At 43.7% G+C, this 25,154-nt stretch overlaps 1 protein-coding gene across 2 annotated transcripts in view; it reads left to right on the top strand.

Annotated features, from left to right (window-relative positions):
• Positions 1–25,154, top strand: part of CWF19L2 (CWF19 like cell cycle control factor 2) — a 304,447-nt gene that overhangs the window by 28,901 nt on the left and 250,392 nt on the right. For both annotated transcript variants that reach the window (XM_073613129.1, XM_073613128.1), the window contains exon 5: positions 6,704–6,823. In XM_073613129.1, the coding sequence (XP_073469230.1) occupies positions 6,704–6,823 (120 nt within the window). The remainder of the gene's footprint in view (positions 1–6,703; positions 6,824–25,154) is intronic.

Raw genomic sequence — 25,154 nt, 5'->3', positions numbered from 1 at the left:
CCTTTTAGCTATCTATAAGGGGGGAATTCTTCCCGATGACCACAAGTGTAAGGAACATTCTTCCCACTGGCCATCACAACTAATGTTGTAGATATAGTCATTTTTAGCAGAGGCTCCTTAAGACCGGAAAGTTATTTCAAGGGTTTCTCTGTGTTGAAAAGATTGAGAAAGCCTGACCTAAGTGCAGAAGAAAACAAATTGGAGCGTTTAAGGGAGGCCGTGAGACGCTGCCAGTGGCATGTTTTTTGTGGGTCCGGCTCTGAACTATCTGGCTAATCTGGTTGTCTGTGTTGCTTGTACTGTAGTTGGTTACCCTTCTACCTGGGAGCTGCACTTTCTTTGCTCACATTGAAGTGCGTATACTATTTCATAAATGTGGTTACGTTTTTTTAATCCAGGCAGGCCTTGGCTACTTTGTTTCTTTTCACATGTCCGTAAGCCCTTGTTCACGTTAGCATGACTTGTCATGCGATTTGACCTCAAGTCGCAATACCCTGTTGTCGGCAATGGCACTGTTCAAGTTAGTGCGCCACCGACTTTACGGTGCTACATCAATTTGAAAAAGTAGTTCCTGCACTACTTTTGGCAATTTCCGGTGCGACTTTCTTAGACATTTGTGCATGAAGCTGCACAGATGGCTTCCAAGTTACACTGACATGGTGCTTTGAAATTGTGCAAATTCAGATGAAGTTGCATGATTTCAAAGCCGCATTCAATATGAAGGAGGGCTAAAGGCTACTTTGCTGTTCAGAATGCACAGAAGCAGGATCTTGCTTAAGATGGGCTTTGTTTTTCCTGCTGCAGGTCCAAAAATGTACAAAAACGTATGTTCAGAAGCCCGGTTCACACTATGCGGGGTGGGTGCGGGAATCACAACCACCCGCAGCCAAAATGCGCTGCTCTGTAGAGAAACGTGGGGATGCCATTCATTCTTAATGGCCCCCCCATGCATCTCAATCCGCAGCGCATTTGCAGGAACCACAGGGAAATCACATGGTGCAAAAGAACCATACGATTTCCCAGCCACTGTGTTTACAGAATGGTGCATGAACCTTTTTTCTGTGGTAAAACACAGGCACAGCAGCCCGTTTAAATTAATGGACTGCTGTCCCTGCACAAACGAGGCCTGAATACCTGCATAGGTGTGAACCACGGATGTGATGTGTCAAAAAATAAAATAAAAAAGCGAACAGAGAAACCGATTTTCATGATATGTAAACTACTAAACTATGCAGATCCTTCTCAAATTGAGTCCAGGCACAAAACACCAGGTCCAAAAAACATAGTTTGATGGGTCTGGTGTGGACAAACGAGTGGCCTTCATAAATCCTTGACCTTAAAGCGGGGGTCCACCTATCTAATGTTTTTTTTTTTTTTTTTTAGTTCATTCACAAACTTTTCTTCTCAGCATTACATACTCACATATTGTGTGTAATATGTCCGCCTGTGTCAGATTTCGTCGGAAAGAATAACTTATATTATTCACTGCAGGCGGTTTCCATCTTCATTGTGGGCATTTGAAGCCCACAAGCATTTATTTCCTGGATGTGGTGAATGCTGTGCTCCCAGCATTCACCGCTCGTTCCCGCACATGCTCAGTGGCATCCTGGGAAGCCTGAGACTAGCTCCCAGGAGTCTGGGAGAGGCTAGAAACACGCCTACTCCCACGGGAGGAGAACCAGGAAGTGCAAAGAAGAATAGAAAAACAAAAAGGTAATTACGGCGATTTAAATTTTTTTAAACGGCATGTCAGCATCTAGGCAAGGAAGAGAATACATACAGATATTGTTCAAAATTTGGGTGAAACTCTGCTTTAAAGTATAACTAAAGGCAAATTTTTTTTGTTTTTTGTTTTTAGTTTTGGATATGAGTGGAGATGGATTAGAACCACTGTTGGTTTTTTTTTATTGCTGAGATTCACCTTTCTCTTTTTGTCTTGTTTACCATTATCATTGAAAGTAAAAGAAAATCCCAAATTTTGGGTTGTCCCCAGAAAAGTAATAGAGGGGAAATCTTCCAATTGGGACACTAGTTCTGGTGACCTGGGGGTCCCCAAGAGTTTCCCCTAATTTGCAGGGATTTCCTCTCGCTCCTGCTTTGCTATGGGACAGGAAGTGAAGGAAAATCTCCACAATGGGGCAAAGATGACCAAAATAAACCTTACAGGGGTTATAACCCTCCCTTACTTTTTTTTTTTTAAATTTTGGATAGAGTTCTACTTTAACTCTACTGCACACCTTTATTATGGATTGGTTACGAGCCAGGTATTCTCAACCTACATAAGTACCTGACCTTTCATATTGTGAAATACAGCAAGCATCCTACTGTGGATGTGTCTTGGAATAGCACACTTATATTAGAGAAAAGGGGATTGCAGACAAATGTTAGTATAGCCGTTTTCCAACCGCATAACGCTGTTATATGGTGGCAAAGTGGCTCTCCTCTACCTAGTATGTGATTCGGCACTTCCAGGTAGGGGGTGCGCGCACAGCACAAGGCCATCAGTGGGTGCAGACCAATGGATGACCACCGGAACCCGCTGATTGGCGAGGAGAAAGACCGAACATAACTCTGCCTACTTAAACAAAGCAGAGCCCTATCTGTCAGTGGGAATGTGCTGGATTTTGTTTCCCTGCAAAGCAGGGAATAAAAACCCAGCACATCCTTTAGTTTGGGTTCACACTATAGCGATGTGGGAATCAGTGCGATTCCAGAATGCATTAAGATAAAAAAAACCTTCTGCCTTTACAATGACTTTAATACATAATCGCACTGCTATGAGAGTTCTAAATGCCAGGAAACTTTGATGCTCTCTGGATGCCATGAAGCCCTAGGAATATTCTTGGGGTCCACGCCCAGATGCATATCCTGCACAGCTGTTTCACTTCTGTTCCTGCAGTATTTTTTTCACAACAGTGTTGTGTAGAGTTGCAATTCAAACTAAACAACAACGCTTTGCACCTTGCTTGATACATTACAATGCAATCATTTACTGTGCATTGCCACAAAGCAGTGATGTGAACAAGTCCTTAGTGTTCAGATTTATAATTGGTAATTTTTTATGTGAAATACAGAAACATGAACAGGCATGCTCAATAAGACAGCACAAAGCGCTACAGCAGATTAGCATTCAGTAAGCTTCAGTTCACTGCCAAATGATCGTTAAAGGACAAATGTAAATTGGTTGCCTCGTTACTGCATTGTTTTATAGAATGAAATCTAATATATTGTAGATGTCCCTGTGTTTTCACTGAAATCTTTATATGGTAATAGATGGTGATATGTGACTCTGCATTGTTTGCCTCAGATTGTAATGAGGATGTCGGTGTCCTGTCCAAGCTGTCCCCTCATAGGAGTTGATATTCGTTCGGCCATCTGAGCACACTACCACAGCGTCCCATGGAACTGGAGTGCGCAGATGTTCACTGTGTTCAGTAACTGCTTCACAGTTAAACATGATCAACAAATGTCATTATTAACCACATTAACCTGTCTATGGAGAAATATGGGGCCATCATTGCTAACTGTTTGCTGAAAATTCCCTGTTATCCCCCACCCCACCCAATTATAGTACTTTTTCAGTCACTGACCAGAAACAAGCATGAAGATGGGATGTTTAAGTTAAAGCGAAAGTCTGCCCACCCCACAAAAAATTAAAAGTCAGCAACTACAAATACTGCAGCTGCTGACATTTAATACATGGACACTTACCTGTCCAGGGAGCCCGCGATGTTGGCACTGCAGCCGATCTTCGGATTGGCTGTCGGGTGCAGCCGCCGCCATTGCCGGTAAGGGAACCCGACAGAGAAGTCTTTCAGCGTCACAGCCGGTTCTAATTGGCCCGGCAGCAGAGGAAGGAGGAGGGGGGCCGAGCTTCTCCGTGGTGCCATCTCTGGAAGTAGGGTAGGGGGACCTGTCAAAAACCGTTCCCCGTTCCCCCCCCTCCCTCCTGAAAGGTGCCAAATGTGGGGGGGGGGGGAGACAAATAAGCGGAAGTTCCACTTTTGGGTGGAACTTTGCTTTAAGCTGGATTTCCTTATCTAAAAACTAGTTCTGTGTCAGTGATGTCAAGTCATTAAAGCGTAAAGCCTGGTACACATTATCAAGTTTTTTTGTTCAACCCAGCGGGTTATATGAAAAGAAAGATCAGGTCGGAGCTGCTGTACTAACAATTAGAGCTGCACGATTCTGGCTAAAATAAGAATAACAAATTTTTTTTGCTTAGAATAAAGATCACGATTCTCGCGGCGTAACATCATCTTTCACATTATACAAAAAAAATTGGCTAACTTTACTGTTTAGTTGTTCGTTTTTTTTATTTTTTTATTTATTAAGGTGTCGTTTTTCCCCCAAAATTGCGTTTGAAAGACCGCTGCGCAAATACAGTGTTATATGAAATATTGCAACAACCGCCATTTTATTCTCTAGGGTCTCTGCTAAAATAAATAAATAAATATATAATATAGAAATATAGAAATATTGCTCTCACTGTAACGATCACGGTGATACCTCACATGTGTGGTTTGAACACTGTTTTCATATGCGGGCGCTACTCACGTATGCGTTCGCTTCTGCACACGAGCTTGGCGGGACCGGGCGCGTTAAAAAATGTATTTATTTATTTTCTTATTTTACTTTTTATTTTTTATTTTTACACTGTTCTTTAAAAAAAAAAAAAAAATTGTGTCACTTTTTTTTTATTCCTATTACAAGGAGTGTAAACATCCCATGTAATAGAAAAAAAAGCATGACAGAACCTCTTAAATATGAGATCTGGTGTAAAAAAAGCCTCAGATCTCATATTTACACTAAAATGCAATAAAAAAAATCGCAATAAAAAAAATCAAAATAAAAAATCAAATGTCATTTAAAAAAAAAGGACCCAATCGCCTCCGCCGCTGCCGGCAGCTCCAGTAAGCGGCGGAGGTCACCCGTGAGCGGCCCTCTCCCGCCACCGATAAAAGTGATCTTGCGGCGATTCCACCGCAGAGACCACTTTTATCTAAAACCGGACCGCTCACTATAGAAGAGGATACTGGAGTTATGGCAGCTAGCTAACAACAATATCCCTCTTCAAAGTGGCGACGTATATCAGCGTGAGCTGGTCCGGAAGTGGTTAAACCCTCACCTTGTAAAACAACCCGTTCAGTTTAAAATTGAAATGAAAGGCAAAACATTTGTGTATAGATATAGAAACATTAACACCCTTCTTTCCCTTTTTAATAAGTGATCACACACCCTCTGTCCTTAGCTGCACAATGAGCTTAGAGGGCTGGGGGAGGAGAAACAGCAGCACAGTGATCCTCCCAGTGAATGGCTGTGCATGTCAGGACAAGTCTGATCATTGTGAGAGAGCAGGCACAGCTAGAGACTGACCACCCTGTGCTTTCCTTCTTAGTGTGGGCAGTTATTACATAGTAAAGTAGAGGAACAAGCAGGGACACCAGGGATTTCACACAAAGGAAGTAATACAAAGAGAAGAGGATACTTTTTCAAACAAGTACATGGTACAGCAGGCACATATCAGGAATATGAAATGTTGGGTTTACATATTTAAGTTTCCTTTTGCTTACTATGCAAAATGTATTTGCTTTAGTCTTTGGTGGAGTGGCGCAGGGTTGAGCCCCACTGGGACTTAATTGCTGTCCATAACTATTGAACAGATTTTATTCAGCAACTGGTAGAAGTGTTAGGCTTCATTGTACACAGGTTTTTTTTTTTTGCCAAAGTTCCTAAACTCAACGCTGCCACGTTTAAACCTCCCTCAACTGACCGCCGGCTGCGAGAAAACGCAACACACGGCAAAAATGCATTTTGAATTTTTCCGTGGCCGCGGTCAGGGTAGGCTAGTGCCGCGTACACACGACCGGACTTTCCGGCAGAAAAGGTCCAAAGGATTCCGATCGTGTGTGGGCTTCATCGGACCAATTCTGTCGAAAAATCTGACAGACCTTAGAAATAGAACATGTTTCAAATCTTTCCGACGGACTCGATTCCTAACGAAAAAAAGGGCAGCTATTAGCTACTGGCTTTTGAACTTCCTTTTCTAGTCCGGTCGTACGTCATCACGTTCGAAATGATCGGACTTTGGTGGGATCGTGTGTAGGCAAGTCCGTTCCGTCGGAACTCCGTCAAAGTCCTTCGGAGTTCAGTCCAACGAGAAGTCGGCTCGTGTGTACACGGCATTAGGGTACTTTCACACTGAGGTGCTTTTCTGGGATTTTAGTGCTAAAAATAGCACCTGTAAATCGTCTGAAAAGCGCCTCTCAAGCCTCCCCAGTGTGAAAGCCTGAGTGCTTTCACACTGGGCGGTGCGCTTGCGGGACGGGAAAAAAAGTCCTGCAAGCAGCATCTTTGGGACGGTTTGGGAGCGGTGTATCCATAGACCTGGGATATCAAAGCCTAACCAGGAGGGGAATAAATCTACCTAGCCCTTCAACAAAGCCCTTCTCAACTGAACCCAGCCCAAAAAATAAAAATATTGGGGTAGATTTAGAACTCCATTCAGGTTGAGGTGACAGGTTCTCTTGTAAGAAAACAAAATCTCACCCACTGATAACTGCTTGTCTCTCATATGCGCACATTTTGAAATGCTGGCGGTGTGTCGCTGACTCTATGTGGTGTAGATATAGCTTTTCTTCCATAAGGCCAGAGATGGTCTGTGTATTCTGCAATGCTAAATGAAGCTGTTCTTCCATTTCAGAGGGATGAGTGGATGACCTTCGACTTTATGTCTATGCGCGCGACATCAACAGCTGCATTAAGAGCAGAGAGACAGAAGGAGAAAACACTGGAGCGTGAAAAAGTTGAGGCCGTAGAAAAGGTAACAGCCAAAAAAAACCCAGCATACTGGGCCTGAGCGTTCAGTGAATTGCATTAGTCATGCTGACTTACTTTGTGTCTCCTCTGCATGTATTAAATTGTATGCTTTTTTTTTTAATAGTACATGTTATTTGAAGCTGAACTCCAGGCAGATATAAAAGACACACATTCAGCTTTGTATTCATGAATACATCATTAAAGAACACTACTGTGCAAAAGTTTTAGGCAGGGGTGAGAAAATATAAAAAGATCTATAAATCTGCGCAAAAGTGAAAAACACAAAATAAACAATAACAGCAGCTGTGCACAATGTCCAGACACTGAACATATAAGATATATATTACCAATAGTGCAGCGCTAATTAGTAAATGAAAATTATTATTTGAACCAATTGAAGTCCATATAAACACAATCCATATAGGTACTTCAGAGCACTCAAGATGAGAAGTCCCACGTGGCATGAAAGTGGTGAAAAAATAGCAGAGGTGTCACCAACCAGTGATTTCACACCACGCTTACTGTAGGAAGTGTTGACCCCCTAATAAGAGCGGTCTGATACGTTTTGTTTACAATGCACGAAGCCTGAGATCCAGATCACTGGAATATCCTCCCCTGTGTCAAGGTAAGTGACACTATAGAAATGGATGGATGGATGCAGCTCTCCGTGCGTGATTAACCCACTGGGATGAGCTCAAATCACCAGGCATTAAAATATTAAAAAGATAACCAACAAAGCGTGATACGGTTTAGGTTGATTTATTTAAAAGGAGAAGTAACACCCACATGAAAGCTTAAAAACAAGCGTGTATAAACAGCTGATCATTAATTCAGGAAGCGAAATGTCCGACATCAACCGCACATACGTGGTAGCGTGTGTGCATAGCTCTGACCGGCGCGTTTTGTCATATGTGACGTAATCAGAGGCACCAATGGGTTCATGTCTGCCATTTTGCTTCCTGGATTAACGATCAGCCGTACTTGTTTTTAAGCTTTCATCTGCGTGTTACTTCTCGTTTTTGAATAAATCAGCCTAAATGGTATCACGCTATGCTGGTTACCTTTTTATTTTCATGCCTGGTGATTTGAGTTCATCCCAGAGTGATAATCGAGCACGGAGGGCTGCATCCATTCATCCATTTCTTTGGTGCCACTTACCCCGACATGGGAGGATATTCCAGTGATCCGGATCTCGGGCTTCATGCATTGTAAACAAAGCGTATCAAACCGCTCTTATTAGGTGGTTACACTTCCTACAGTAAGCGTGGTGTGAAATCACTGGCTGGTGACACCTCTGCTATTTTTTCACCACTTTCACGTCACGTTAGACTTCACATCTTGAGTGATCTGAAGTACGGTACCTATATGGATTGTGTTTATATGGGCTTCAATTGGTTCAAATAATACTTTTTATTTACTAATTAGCGCTACACTAGGGGTGAAAAAAATGCTGTAGACTAAGATTGAGTTGAGAAATAGGAGAGTTAATCGTTTTTATAGTTATAAATTAACACATTGAATACAAAAATGTAAATGAACAGAAGAGAAATCCAAAGCAATTTAATATTTGGTGTGACCACCTTTTGCCTTCAAACCAGCATCAGTTCTTTTAGGTACACTGAACAGTTTACAACAAAATCCATGGTAAACCCCATGAAGCTCCTAGGGAAGGTGTAAGTAGAAATGAATTCTGCTCTGTTTTGTTTCATGATTGGGCAGACAATGTCGTTCTCTTCGGATCGATGATTCTTTCTTTTACCACAATTTCAGTGGCTAGAAAACTGGCTAAAAAGCCACATTCAAAGAGTAATAATGAATAATTCATACTCTGAATGGTCTGAGGTTATTAGTGATGTACCCCAAGGTTCAGTGTTGGGACACTTTTTAGTTCCATTTATAAATGATATAGGGTCTGGGATTAAAAATACCATTTCAGTGTTTGCAGATGACACTAAACTATGGATGGGAATAATGTCCTTACAGGATGTCTCCAATTTACAAGCTGACCTCAATGCACTGTTTAATTGAGCAACTATGTGGCAAATGAGGTTTAATGTTGATAAATGTAAAGTTATGCACTTGGGGGCTAAGAATATGCATGTAGTATACATACTAGGGGGGAGTACAACTGGGGGAATCCATAGTGGAGAAGGATCTGGGGGTTTTGGTAGATCATAAGCTCAATAATAGCATGCAATGACAAGCTGCAGTTTCCAAAGCGAGCAAAATCCTTTCTTGTATTAAGAGAGGTTTGGACTTCAGAGAGAGAGATATCATTATGCCCCTGTACAAATCATTAGTAAGACCTCATTTGAATATGCCGTTCAGTTTTGGGCACCAGTTCACAAAAAGGATATCGGGGAACTGGAGAAAGTGCAGAGAAGGGCAACCAAGCTGATAAGAGGCATGGAGGAGCTCAGCTATGAGGAAAGATTAGAGGAACTAAATTTATTCTCTCTTGAGAAGAGGAGATTAAGGGGGATATGATCACCATGTACAAATACATAAGTGGTCCACTTGGTGTAGAGTTCTTCACTTTAAAGCTGATTTGCATGTTTCCTGTCACTTTAAATAATCCTACAATGTCTCTAGGCACTGTATGTACTGCATGTAGCTTTAGCTGTATACAGTACACAGTGCTGGGTCCTGTCTGTGAGACAGACTTCCTGTCTCACACCTAGAACAAAGTGGTGCTCAGTCATTCGTAGGCAGCTTTATATTCAGTGAACGAAGAGCGTGACATCATCAGCCCGCCCCTCCAACTCAGCCAATCAGAGGACCAAGCTGGTCCAGACGAACTATTTAACCAGTTGCTGACCGCCGCACGGCAATATACGTAAGCACAATGGCATCGATGGGCAATTGGGCGTACCTGTACGTCCCCTTTAAGAGCCGGGGACATCCGGAGGCGCGTGCGCTGCGTACAGCGTGACCATGCCTGGGCGATTGGCGGACTCGATGTCCGGCGGTCTCCCGGCGATCATGTTACAGAGCTTCTGAACAGGGAAGTGCCTATGTAAACAAGGCATTTCCCTGTTCTGGCTTGTGTCATGACAGAGATCACCACTTCCTGTCATCGAGAACAGTGATCTCGGTCATGTGACTTGAAGCCCATCCTTCCCCTCACAGTTAGAATCACTCCCTAGGACACACTTAACCCCTTCATCGCCCCCTAGTGGTTAACCCCTTCACTGCCAGTGTCATTTACACAGTAATCCGTGCATTTTATAGCATTGATCGCTGTATAAATGACAATGGTCCCAAAATAGTGTAAAAAATGTCCGATGTGTCCGCCATAATGTCACAGTCATGATAAAAATTGCAGATCGTCGCCATTACTAATAAAAAATAATAATAATAAAAATGCCATAAAACTATCCCCGATTTTGTAGATGCTATAACTTTTGCGCAAACCAATCAATATACACTTTTTTTTTTTTATACATTTTTTTTTTTTTTTTTTACCAAAAATATGTAGAAAAATACATATCAGCCTAAACTGAGGAAAAAATTTTTTTTTTATATATTTTTGGGGGATATTTATTATAGCAAAAGGTAAAAAATAATGCGTTTTTTTTTTAAACTGTTGCTCTTTTTTTGTTTATAGCGCAAAAAATACAAACCGCAGAGGTGATCAAATACCACCAAAAGAAAGCTTTATTTGTGGGAAAAAAGCACGTCAATTTTGTTTGCATGACCGCGCAATTGTCAGTTTAAGAGGTGCAGTGCCGAATCGCAAAAAGTGCTCTGGTCAGGAAGGGGGTAAAATCTTCTGGGGCTGAAGTGGTTAAAGTGACAGGAACATGGAAATGAGCTTTACCATCATTACAGAGGATAAGGGGGCATCTGGAGAAAAAGAGATTTTACCTCCAAATCTGGAAAGGTTTTTTTTACAGTAAGAGCTGTGAAAATGTGGAATAGACTCCCTCAAGAGGTGGTTCTGGTCAGTTTAGTGGATTTGCTTTAATAAAGAGCTGTCTGAATTCCTAAATGCACTAAATATAGCTAGATACTAACATTTATGAGTATTGAAACCAGAGATTGTTGATTCAGAGAATTCCTGATTGCCTCCTGTGGGACAAGGAAGGAATTGTTTTTTACCCCGCTGAAGCAAATTGGGTCATGCGTTTAGACCCCTTTCACACAGCTGTGTGAAGTTGGCACCCCATGTTTGTAAAACCTGAATAAAAATATACCATTCGTTTGTGCCGCGTTTGTGCTGATTTGTGCCGCAAAAATTAGCGTTTGTGCCGGTTCGGTTTCTGAGATATTAAACATTCAATTTAATGCAAGCCCCGCCCACTTTGCACCCCATGTCCCTGAATTTTAAAAACAAACGTGCCATTCGTTTGTGCCGCGTTTGTGCTGGTTTGTGCCGCAAAAATAAACGTTTGTGCCGCTTTGGTTGCGGAGATATTGTGCGTTATAGTTGCTGTAACCCCGCCCATTTTGCACCCCATGTTCCTGAATTTTAAAAACAAACGTGCCATTCATTTGTGCCGCGTTTGTGCTGGTTTGTGCCGCAAAAATAAATGTTTGTGCCGCTTTGGTTGCGGAGATATTGTGCGTTATAGTTGCTGTAACCCCGCCCATTTTGCACCCCATGTCCCTGAATTTTAAAAACAAACGTGCCATTCGTTTGTGCCGTGTTTGTGCTGGTTTGTGCCGCAAAAATAAACGTTTGTGCCGCTTTGGTTGCGGAGATATTGTGCGTTATAGTTGCTGTAACCCCGCCCATTTTGCACCCCATGTCCCTGAATTTTAAAAACAAACGTGCCATTCGTTTGTGCCGCGTTTGTGCTGGTTTGTGCCGCAAAACTAAACGTTTGTGCCGCTTTGGTTGAGGAGATATTGTGCGTTATAGTTGCTGTAACCCCGCCCATTTTGCGCCCCATGTTCCTGAATTTTAAAAACAAACGCGCCATTCATTTGTGCCGCGTTTGTGCTGGTTTGTGCCGCAAAAATAAAAGTTTGTGCCGCTTTGGTTGCGGAGATATTGTGCGTTATAGTTGCTGTAACCCCGCCCATTTTGCACCCCATGTCCCTGAATTTTAAAAACAAACGTGCCATTCGTTTGTGCCGCGTTTGTGCTGGTTTGTGCCGCAAAACTAAACGTTTGTGCCGCTTTGGTTGAGGAGATATTGTGCGTTATAGTTGCTGTAACCCCGCCCATTTTGCGCCCCATGTTCCTGAATTTTAAAAACAAACGCGCCATTCATTTGTGCCACGTTTGTGCTGGTTTGTGCCGCAAAAATAAAAGTTTGTGCCGCTTTGGTTGCGGAGATATTGTGCGTTATATGTTGTCAAACCACATTGACTTTACACCTTGTTATTAAAGCTTACATACAGAACCTAAACTCAGCTTGGGTTTCCTTAATGTAAAGCTCCTCCCACTGTACTGGCACTGCACTTCATATTGTACCCTGAAAAAGGCACCTCTGCCGGGTTAGCCCCCCCATATCAAAATTTTTGAAAAAATCTTATGCAGTTTGTTAGATCTTTGTTAGATCAGGTTAGATCAACCGTTGTTTGCGTTAGATCTCACACAGAAGAAGCGATATTAACAGTTATTTGCTGGGGGGGCTAACTCGTCATCAGCCCCCCCTTATCAAAAAATTGACCAAACAGTTAGCTATTTTGGAAGCAATTTGTTGGATCCGGTATGATCAAGTGTTTTTAACGTTAGATCTCACATAATTAGAGACTGATTAAGTGATTAATGTGGGGGGGGGGCTGGCCCCCCCTTATCAAATTTTCGGCCCAAAAATCATTCAGGCTAATAGATATTCGTTAGATCCGGTAAGATCAAGAGGTTTTAACGTTAGATCTCACATCATTTCAGAGATTTCATATTCTTTGCCAATAACAACATCCAAGTTAGTAGTTAATTGTTAGATGAAGTTATTATTGCATTAAACCTAGCATGCACATGGCAGAAATCAGTAATAATCGCAATGTAAGTAGGGATAAAAGCTTGTTGCAGTTTGATCAGTGAGATGTTTTATTTAATCTATGATAAATACATAACAATTCGTTATTTTATATGAGATGTTAGGCCCCTGTGGCAGTAGCTTAAAATTAATAAATTTTGGCATCGCTGCTCTAAATTGTGGGCACAACTGGAACAGGCCCAGACTGACATTCTGCTGCCAGGGGCTCTGTGGTGCTATGACCAACTACCGCCTGGGCTGAAGTCACACCCCATAATGGGTACGACACTCCACATATGCTCCCAGGTCAGCACACAGAACCGGCTTTCTTCCCTGATTCCCCATTGCTCCCTATCATAGAAAAACCGTGGTTCCTCCCTGGTCTGGAACCGCAAATGTTTCGGACCCTAAGCCAAACAGGTAGGGTCCAGGCATCCTACTTCCTAACGGGAGGCTAATGGCCTTCCACAGTAGTGCTAATGAGCCCTACAAACTTTCCTTGTGGACAGCGCTACAATTACAACACTTTCTCAATACTTTGCCTAATGCACAGGGATTTAATCGTCCCCTGACGTCCTTTGAAGCATACTGTTCCAAAGAGGGTTCCCTTCTACAGGCTCTATCCAAAACATACGCCCTCTTGAACTGTCCGGCTGAACAACCACACTTACCGTTCTTGAACAAATGGGAAAGTAAGCTGGGGCGTACATTTACATTTGCTCAGATACAACATGTCCTCAGATTTTCGTTGAAATCATCGGTTTGTACGAAAATTAAAGAGACCAACTATAAACTGTTAACAAGGTGGTACCTCACCCTGCAACTACTGACCAATGTTGGAGATGCCAGGGGGATGGAGGAACACGACTTCACATATTTTGGTCGTGCCCTAAATGGATCCACTTCTGGGAGACAGATAAACCACACAAACATTTACGGAATACAAGGTTCCTGGTGATCCTTCCTGCTACATGTCTCCTCCATCTGAGCCAAACTCTATAAAAACTCCATTCCAAATGAGATGGAAGATCTAGTACTCACTGCACAACACCAACAGGAAAAATACTCTAACACTTGGGGACTATGGAACCAGTTTGTCGTTTCCGCAGAGGGTACTGCCCTTCTTGGGACTTAATGTCACAGATAAGTTCTGGAGCCCGTTCACCATAGTTATCCTGAACCAACGCCATTTCACCCCCCCAGCCTTACCTTCCCCCCCTTCTCTCCTCTTACCTTTTCCATCCTTTTTTCCTTACCTTCTTTGATTATTGAAAATGAGAAAATAGTTTTGGGCGACAGCGGGTCTTGCTCCACAGCCCATTTTCCATCTTTAATAAAAACTGATAGACCAGGAGGTAAGCAGCCTTTTGAGCAGTGTGCCGAAAAATGTTTTCAAAGAAATTGAGCATGCCGATTTTATAACAAAAAAGTCAACTTCACAATCTCAATCACGAAAAGGATTTTTTATAAAGTAAATGCTGTAAACTACTTTAGTAGTGAGAAATTAACATCCTCCACTCTCACGCCTCAGATCAACCCCAATTCATACACCTTCACACCTCAGATCACTGTATCACCTGCAAATCTGCCCCACCACTGTACCCCCCTGCTCAACTGCCCCACCACTGTAACCCCCTGCAAATCTGCCCCACCACCGTACCCCATGCTCTTCTGTCTCACTGCTGAACCATCTTCTCATCTGTCCTAACACTGAACTTATCTGCTCATCTGCCCCACCACTGTAAACCCCTTTCTCATCTGCCCCACCACTGTACCTCCTGCACATCTGTCCCACCTCTGTTCCCCTGCTCATCTTCCCCACCTCTGTAACCCCCTTTCTCATCTGCCCCACCACTGTACCTCCCGCACATCTGTCCCACCTCTGTTCCCCCTGCTCATCTTCCCCACCTCTGTAACCCCCTTTCTCATCTGCCCCACCACTGTAACCCCCTTTCTCCTCTGCCCCACCTCTGTAACCCCCTTTCTCATCTGCCCCACCACTGAAACCCCCTTTCTCATCTGCCCCACCTCTGTAACCCCCTTTCTCATCTGCCCCACCACTGTAACCCCCTTTCTCTTCTGCCCCATCACTGTACCTCCTGCACATCTGTCTCACCTCTGTTCCCCCTGCTCTTCTGCCCCACCGCTGTAACCCCCTGCTCATCTGTACCACTAATGTACCTCCTTTCTCCTCTGCCCCGTCACTGTACCCCCCTGTACATCTGCCCCACCTCTGTTCTCCCTGCTCTTCTGCCCAACAACTGTAACCCCCTGCTCATCTGTCCACCAATGCACCTCCTTTCACATCTGCCCCACCGCTGTACCCCCCTGCTCTTCTGTCCTACCGCTAAACCCCCTTCTCATCTGCCTCAACACTGAACCCCTCCTGCTCATTTTCCCACCACTGTAACCCCCTTCTCATCTGGCCCAACACTAAACCCCTCCCCCACTCATCTGCCCCATCACTGTACCCCCCTGCTTTTCTGTCCCACTGCTGAACCCCCTTCGCATCCCTCCCACCACTGCACCTTCTGCACATCTGCACCACCACTGTACCCCCTTGCTCTTCTATCCCACCACTGTAACCCCCCTGCTCATCTACCCCATCAATGTACCATTTTTCTCATCTGCCCCACCACTGTACCTCTCTGCACATTTGCTCCACCGCCATATTCCCATGCTCTTCTGTCTACTACTGAATCACCTTCTCATCTGCCCTACCACTGTAACCCACTTTTTCATCTGCCTTACTAATGTACCTCCTGCACATCTGTTTCACCTCTGTACCCCCTGCTCTTCTGCCCCACCTATGTTCCCCCTGTTCTCCTGCCCCACCACTGTAACCTCCTGCTCATCTGTCCCACCAATACACCTCCTTTCACATTTGCCCCACTGTTCTACCCAACCTGCTTTTCTGTCCCACCACTGAACCTCCTTCTCATCTGCACCAAAACTGAACCCCCCCTGCATATCTGCCCCACGGCTGTACCCTCCTGTTCTTCTCTCCCACATCTAAACCCCTCCTGCTCATCTTTCCCACCACTGTACCCTCTTCTCATCTATGATATGTGTGATATGCAGAGTGGTAAAAGGAAGCCGAGATGAGACACATCTACTTGTCCTGGCACACTCATCCTGCTGATTCACCTCTCACATCCAGCCCACGTTCATGTATGTGATGTATCTGATGTATGGGATGTATGTGATGTCACATACGAGCATCTGGAATGGATGTGCAATGATGAGCTCAGGTCAGGGGTATTTTCTGAAAGCAGTGGGCTTGTGTGCAGGATCATAAGTTGGGCCCCCGCAGCTGAGGAAAAGTTTTTGCGCCGCAGCAAAAGTTGGGTGTGATTTTCATTGCGCTGAATATAAGGGGGGGCCAGCCCGTCCATATGTACCACCTAATATCTCTATTTTGATGTGGAATATCTCTGAAATGATGTGAGATCTAACGTTAAAACCACTTGATCTTACCGGATCTAACGAATATCTATTAGCCTGAATGATTTTTGGGCCGAAAATTTGATAAGGGGGGGGCCAGCCCCCCCCACATTAATCACTTAATCAGTCTCCAATTATGTGAGATCTAACGTTAAAAACACTTGATCATACCGGATCCAACAAATTGCTTCCAAAATAGCTAACTGTTTGGTCAATTTTTTGATAAGGGGGGGCTGATGACGAGTTAGCCCCCCCAGCAAATAACTGTTAATATCGCTTCTTCTGTGTGAGATCTAACGCAAACAACGGTTGATCTAACCTGATCTAACAAAGATCTAACAAACTGCATAAGATTTTTTCAAAAATTTTGATATGGGGGGGCTAACCCGGCAGAGGTGCCTTTTTCAGGGTACAATATGAAGTGCAGTGCCAGTACAGTGGGAGGAGCTTTACATTAAGGAAACCCAAGCTGAGTTTAGGTTCTGTATGTAAGCTTTAATAACAAGGTGTAAAGTCAATGTGGTTTGACAACATATAACGCACAATATCTCCGCAACCAAAGCGGCACAAACGTTTATTTTTGCGACACAAACCAGCATAAACCCAGCACAAACAAATGGCGCGTTTGTTTTTAAAATTCAGGAACATGGGGTGCAATGTGGGCGGGGTTGCAGCAACTATAACGCACAATATCTCCGCAACTAAAGCGGCACAAAGTTTTATTTTTGCGGCACAAACCAGCACAAATGCGGCACAAACGAATGGCACGTTTGTTTTTAAAATTCAGGAACATGGGATGTAAAATGGGCGGGGTTACAGCAACTATAACGCACAATATCTCCGCAACCAAAGCGGCACAAACGTTTATTTTTGCGGCACAAACCAGCACAAACGCGGCACAAACGAATGGCGTGTTTGTTTTTAAAATTCAGGAACATGGGGTGCAAAATGGGCGGGGTTACAGCAACTATAACGCACAATATCTCCGCAACCAAAGCGGCACAAACGTTTATTTTTGCGGCACAAACCAGCACAAACACGGCACAAACGAATGGCGTGTTTGTTTTTAAAATTCAGGAACATGGGGTGCAAAATGGGCGGGGTTACAGCAACTATAACGCACAATATCTCCGCAACCAAAGCGGCACAAACTTTTATTTTTGCGGCACAAACCAGCACAAACGCGGCACAAACGAATGGCGCGTTTGTTTTTAAAATTCAGGAACATGGGGTGCAAAATGGGCGGGGTTACAGCAACTATAACGCACAATATCTCCGCAACCAAAGCGGCACAAACTTTTAGTTTTGCGGCACAAACCAGCACAAACGCGGCACAAACGAATGCCACATTTGTTTTTAAAATTCAGGAACATGGGGTGCAAAATGGGCGGGGTTACAGCAACTATAACGCACAATATCTCCGCAACCAAAGCGGCACAAACGTTTATTTTTGCGGCACAAACCAGCACAAACGCGGCACAAACGAATGGCATGTTTGTTTTTAAAATTCAGGAACATGGGGTGCAAAATGGGCGGGGTTACAGCAACTATAACGCACAATATCTCCGCAACCAAAGTGGCACAAACGTTTATTTTTGCGGCACAAACCAGCACAAACGCGGCACAAACGAACGGCGCGTTTGTTTTTAAAATTCAGGAACATGGGGTGCAAAATGGGCGGGGTTACAGCAACTATAACGCACAATATCTCTGCAACCAAAGCGGCACAAACGTTTATTTTTGCGGCACAAACCAGCACAAACGCGGCACAAACGAATGGCGCGTTTGTTTTTAAAATTCAGGAACATGGGGTGCAAAATGGGCGGGGTTACAGCAACTATAACGCACAATATCTCCGCAACCAAAGCGGCACAAACGTTTATTTTTGCAGCACAAACCAGCACAAACGCGGCACAAACGAATGGCGCGTTTGTTTTTAAAATTCAGGGACATGGGGTGCAAAGTGGGCGGGGCTTGCATTATATTGAATGTTTAATATCTCAGAAACCGAACCAGCACAAACGCTCATTTTTGCGGCACAAATCAGCACAAACGCGGCACAAACGAATGGTATATTTTTATTCAGGTTTTACAAACATGGGGTGCCAACTTCACACAGCTCTTTCACACTGGGGCGCTTTGCAGACGCTACAGCGCTAAAAATAGCGCCTGCAAAGCGCCATGAAAGAGCCGCTCTTGTCTCTTCAGTGTGAAAGCCCCGGGGGCTTTCACATTGGAGCAGTGCGCTGGCAGGACGGTAAAAAAAGTCCTGCTAGCAGCATCTTTGGAGCGGTGAAGGAGCGGTGTGTATACCATTCCTCCACCGCTCCTGCCCATTGAAATCAATGGGACAGCGCGGCTATACCACCGGCAAAGCGCTACTGCAGCAGTGCTTTGCGGGTGGTTTTGAACCCTTTTTCGGCAGCGAGCGTGGGTTAAAAGGGCCCCCACTAGCGGCCGAATACCTCCACAAATACAATGGTAAAGCGCTGCTAAAAATAGCGACGCTTTACCGCCGACGCTGCCCCCGCCCCAGTGTGAAAGGGGCCTTATAGTTTATTTGCCTACCCCTGGATCAACTGTGGGCATAGGATTGTACATATGGAGTATTTATTTTTTTTTTCCATTGTTTGAACTATAGATGGCTTTGTGTTGTTTTTCAACCTGACTATGTAACTGTAAATTTGTATCATTGTTTCTGTTTGATGCTTTTTTCTTAATTTGCATAGATATCCCTTCCAATCAGATCAAAGTGATTAGTGAAAGAAACTAGCTGCTTTTGATACATTTGTTTCTATTTTTACTTTCCTGTATTGTCATCTATCAATGTCTACTGGCCTTATTGCGGTCTTTATTGCCTGTGACTATACATAAAACACTCCCAAAAGCCGAAGCTGTAGCCTTATTGTGGCCTGTCTTTGCGTGTCCCCTGTGGCAACAATGCTTTAGTATTCATGCTGACACTATCTGTCTCTTACCGCCGCTCTCTGAAGGTTGCGTATCACACAAGACGCCAAGCAAGCGTAGCATTCTCAGCATTCTCATTTTTACTTCTTCCCACAAGCTTAGAACAGGTTCAAGAAATCCTGTATGGAAAAAAAAAACAGGCTGCCATTAAGTTCTTCCTTTTGAAAATAGTAGTTTGTTGCCTCTTAAAGACTTCAGTACTTTCCGAGCCTCTGACTTGAGTATTAGTATGTAGTATGGATATCGGGGGCTCAATTGTTCTCTGAAGTCACAAGCAACATCTTGTTCCGGATCAGTGACTTAGAATATTAAAGCAAAAGACAGCCAGGAAATTAGCATTTTCACAAAGATCAGCAAGGGTAGCCTGTGTATTTCTGTACATGTTTTCTTTAGAAACAAGATGTTTTCCATTGATAGGAATGTACACCACTGTATATTACCAAAAGTATTGGGACGCCTGCCTTTAGTTCAATATTGAGTTGGCCCACCCTTTGCAGCTATAACAGCTTCAGCTCCTCTGAGAAGGCTGTCCACAAGGTTTAGGAGTGTGTCTATGGGAATGTTTGACTATTCTTCCAGAAGCGCATTTGTGAGGTCAGGCACTGGTGTTGGACGAGAACGCCTGGCTCGCCGTCTCTGCTCTAATTCATCCCAAAGGTGTTCTGTCAGGTTGAGGTCAGGACTCTGTGCAGGCCAGTCAAGTCCCCCCCCCCCCTAAACTCCCTCACTCATGACTTTATGGGTTTTGCTTTGTGCACTGGGTCCCAGTCATTTGGTGGAGGGGGGATTATGGTGTGTTGTTTTTCAGGGGTTGGGTTTGGCCCCTTAGTTCCAGTGAAGGGAACTCTTAAGGCGTCAGCATACCAAGACATTTTGGACAATTTCATACTCCCAACTTTGTGGAAACAGTTTGGGGATGGCCCCTTCCTGTTCCAACATGACTGCGCACCAGGGCACAAAGCAAGGTCCATAAAGACATGGATGAGTGAGGTTGGGGTGTAAGAACTTGACTGGCCTGCACAGAGTCCTGACCTCAACCCGATAGAACATCTTTGGGATGAATTAGAGCGGAGACTGTGAGCCAGGCCTTCTCGTCCAACATCAGTGCCTGACCTCACAAATGTGCTTCTGGAAGAATGGTCAAACGCTCTCATAGACACACTCCTAAACCTTGTGGACAGCCTTCCCAGAAGAGTTGAAGCTGTTATAGCTGCAAAGGGTGGGCCAACTCAATATTGAACCCTACGGACTAAGACTGGGATGCCATTAACCACTTAAGGACTGCCCCACGCAGATATACTGTGGCAGGGCGGCCCTCCTGCGCGAAATCACGTACAGGTACGTGACTTCATGCAGTGGGTCTGGGGAGCGTGCTACCGGTGACCCGCTCCCGTGACCCGCCGATTGTTCACAGAAGAGGCAGAACACGGTCTGCCTATGTAAACAAGGCAGACTGCCGTTCTGTGAGGGAGGAAGATCTCTTTCTTCCTCCAGTCACAGCATTCCCCCTACAGTTAGAAAGCACCCCCTAGGAGCACACGTAACCCTTTGATTGTCCCTGATGTTAACCCCTTCCCTGCCAGTGTCATGAGTACAGTTACAGTGCATATTATTTAGCACCGATCACTGTATTTGTGCCACTGGTCCCCAAAAATTGCCCAGTGTCAGATTTGTCTGCCGCAATGTTGCAGTCTCACTAAAAATCACTGATCGCCACCATTACTAGTAAAAAAATAAATAAATAAGTAAAAATGCCGTAAAAATATTCCATAGTTTGTAGACGCGATAACTTTAGCGCAAACCAATCAATATACGCTTTATCAAAAATATGAAGTAGAATACATATTGGCCTAAACTGATGAAGAAATTTAGATTTTTTTACTTTGGATGTGTTTTATAGCATAAAGTAACAAATATTCATTTTTTTTCCAAAATTTTTTTTTGTTTTTTTTTGTTTATAGAGCAAAAAATAAAAACACAGAGGGGATCAAATACCACCAAAAGAAAGCTCTATTTGTGGGGAAACTATTTTTTTTTTTTTATTTTTGTACAGCGTCGCACGACCGCACAATTGTCAGTTAAAGCAACGCAGTGCTGTATGGCAAAAAATGGCCTTGTCAGGAAGGGGGGTAAAACTTTCGGGGTTGAAGTGGTTAAAGCTCATGTGCGTTTAAAGGCAGGTGTCCCAATACTTTTGGTAATACAGTGTATGTTAACTGTACTTGGCCACGAAATACAGACAGAATTGTGCCCATGCCCTTCTTTTAACCAGTTCTTCACCAGTTGCCCTGTTGCAGGACCTAGGAGTCCGTTCCTTTCATGTGACATGTGACAGGTTGACGTGTCCACATATCCCCCGTGGCTCAGGTATATATGTGTGTTTATTGGAGCTGTGTGCCTTGCTCGGAATATCCTGATTACTTCCTCCGCTGTCTCCTTCTCCCCCCATTGCTCATGTCATTTTGTGTAACTGTTATTCATCACATTAGCTGCTGCAACATTACCATTTGTCCTTTGCCCCAGGCATGTATTGCTTTATATTCTGCTCACAATGTGATGCTACTTCTAGATGGGAACAGGGCTTTTATGCTTTCCACAATGATTATTGCCACATTTTTTAGATTTATCGCAAATGAGATCTGATCCATCACCTTGCTGGATGGAATGAATGCAAGTTTTAGAAATGACACAGAGAACAGAGGAAAGCATTATGGTACATGCATATGGAGCTGAATTAGGCAGAAGCTTCTTGTGTACGCAGAACAATAAATATGCATTACACAGACAAACTGGGATATAACACATGACATGATATGCAATGTAAAATACAATTACAATACAATTTTATCTTTTTATACAATTAAAATGTATCTACAGTGAGGTAAAATGTATTGGATCCCCTGCTGATTTTGTAGGTTTGCCCACTGACAAAGAAATGATCGGTCTATAATTTTATTGATAGGTTTATTTTAACAGTGAGAGACAGAATGACAGCAAAAATATCCAGAAAAACGCATTTCAAAAAAGTTCTAAATTGATTTGCAATTTAATGAGTGAAATAAATATTTGACCCCTTCACAAAACATGACTTCATACTTAGTGGTAAAACCCTTGTTGGCAATCACAGAGGTCAGACGTTTCTTGTGGTTGGCCACCAGGTTCATACACATCTCAGGAGGGATTTTGTCCCACTTCTCTTTGCAGATCTTCTCCAAGTCATTAAGGTTTCGAGGCTGATGTTTGGCAACTCGAACCTTCAGCTCCCTCCACATATTTGCTATGGGATTAGGGTCTGGAGATTGGATAGGCCACTCCAAGAGCTTAATGTTACATAGTAGGCTAGGCTGAAAAAAGACAGAAGTCCATCAAGTCCAACCTATGTGTGTGATTTTATGTCAGTATTACATTGTATATCCCTGTATGCTGTGGTCGTTCAGGTGCTTATCTAATAGTTTTTTAAAATTATAGATGCTCCCTGCTGAAACCACCGACTGTGGAAGAGAATTCCACATCCTTTCCGCTCTTACAGTAAAGAACCCTCTACGCAGTTTAAGGTTAAACCTCTTTTCTTCTAATTTTAGTGGATGGCCACGTGTCTTAATAAATTACTTTTGCGGAAAAGTTTTATCCCTATTGTGCGGTCACCAATACGGTATTCGTACATTGAAATCATATCCCCTCTCAAGCGTCTCTTCTCTAGAGAGTTCAGTGCTCACAACCTTTCCTCATAACTAATATCCTCCAGACCCTTTATTAGTTTTGTTCCCTTTCTCTGCACTCTCTCCAGTTCCAGCACATCCTTCCTGAGGACTGGTGCCCAGAACTGGACAGCATACTCTAGGTGCGGCCGGACCAGAGTCTTGTAGAGCGGGAGAATTATCACTTTATCTCTGGAGTTGATCCCCTTTTTAATGCATGCCAATATTCTGTTTGCTTTTCTTGCAGCAGCTTGGCATTGCATGCCATTGCTGAGCCTATCACCTACTAGGACCCCCAGATATTTTTCCATCCTAGATTGCCCCAGAGGTTCTCCCCCAGTGAGTAGACTGCATTCTTAATGAGCCACTCCTTTTTTGTCTTGGCCGTGTGTTTTGGGTCATTGTCATGCTGGAATACCCATCCACGACCCAAGGAGGTTCTCACCCAAGATTTGACGGTACATGGTCCTGTTCATCGTCCCTTTGATGCAGTGAAGTTGTCCTGACCCCTTGGCAGAAAAACACCCCCAAAGCATAATGTTTCCACCTCCATGTTTGACGGTGGGGATGGTGTTCTGCGGGTCATAGGCAGCATTCCTCCTCCAAATAATGGCGAGTTGATTGAGTTCATGCCAAAGAACTTGATTTTGGTCTCATCTGACAACACTTTCACCCAGTTCTCCTCTGAATCATTCAGATGTTCATTAGTAAACTTCAGGCGCGCCTGTACATGTGCTTTCTTGAGCAGGGGGGCCTTGCAGGCGCTGCAGGATTTCAGTCCTTCACGGCGTAGTGTTACCAATTGTTTTCTTGGTGACTATGGTCCCAGCTGCCTTGAGATCAATGACGAGATTCTATTGTGTAGTTCTGGACTGGTTCCTCACCGTTCTCATGACCATTGGAACTCCACAAGGTGAGATCTTGTATGGAGCCCCAGACCGAAGGAGATTGACAGTTATTTTGTGTTTCTTCCATTTGCGATTAATCGCACCAACTGTTGTCACCCTCTCACCAAGGTGCTTGGCGATGATTTTGTAGCCCATTCCAGCCTTGTGTAGGTCTACAATCTTGTCCCTGACATCCTTGGACAGCTCTTTGGTCTTGGCCATGGTGGAGATATTGGAATCTGATTGATTGCTTCTGTGTCTTTTTTACAGGTAACAAGCTGAGATTAGGAGCACTCCCTTTAAGAGAGTGCTCCTAATCTCAGCTTGTTACCTGTATAGAAGACACCTGGGAGCCAGAAATCTTGCTGATTGATAGAGGATCATTCACTCATTAAAATGCAAATCAATTACAATTTTTTTTGAAATGCGTTTTTCTGAATATTTTTGTTGTTATTCTGTCTCTCACTGTTTAAATAAACCTACCATTAAAATTATAGACTGATCATTTCTTTGTCTGTGGACAAATGTACAAAATCAGCAGGGGATCAAATACTTTTTTCCCTCACTGTAAAGCCAAACAATCGTTTTTGTAGTTTTGGATAGAGTTTCTTTTACTGTTTATGTCCCTGCTCTGGAGATTCAGTGATCATTGTCACTGGGGATAAAGCAAGTGGAAAATCAAAGCTCCTAAAGTCCAACTCTGGACAGCTAAAAAATGTTCTCTTACGATGGGGCTATATGTGTCCGCACTGCTAGGATTAATTAATGCTTTTTAAAGTCTATGGGAACAATAAAAGGAGATTTATTTATCTGATCCTCGGCTCATTGCCCTCCCCACAGAACAGCTCGATCAGCATCTGCACCCCCCCCATGCTCCACTGGTCTAGGGCCCTGTTGTAATGAAGAACAGAGTAGGGTTCATAGCTCTGCCCTGGAAGTGAGGGCGCCAAAGAGACAGTCAACCACCAGATCGTGGGGGAGCGTCACCTGCTGGGGGAGTGGAGGATCAAGTAAGTAAAACTGCTGCTCTTTTTCCCTAGACCAAGCAAGCTATTGCAGCCCCACTGCAAGGGATAATTAAAAATGTTCCTGGGGCTGGGCTTTGTTGTCACTGAAACAGTAGTAGAGGGGAAAACTACCCATGGGGACACTTGTTTTGGTAAAGGCTCTCTAAAGCTGGCCACGGGCTAAATGAGAGAAATCTACTAGGTGCCTCCATCCACATGAAACAGTGTGAATGGAGAATTCTCTGCTGCCTGCTATACTTAAATAGCTGTGACACTGGCGGCTGTTTAAAGCGGTATTAAACCCAAAACCAAAAATGTTGTTTATTGCAGCTTACCAATCATTCAATGTGGTGGCTGCATTAGTCTTCTTTTCTTTAGCTTTTTTCCCCCCTCTGTTTTTAC

The sequence above is a fragment of the Aquarana catesbeiana genome, linkage group LG02 (assembly GCF_042186555.1).
Source record: "Aquarana catesbeiana isolate 2022-GZ linkage group LG02, ASM4218655v1, whole genome shotgun sequence".
Classification (NCBI taxonomy): Eukaryota; Metazoa; Chordata; class Amphibia; order Anura; family Ranidae; genus Aquarana; species Aquarana catesbeiana.
Note: the sequence above shows the minus strand (reverse complement) of the source record. Positions and strands in the feature narration are given on the sequence as shown.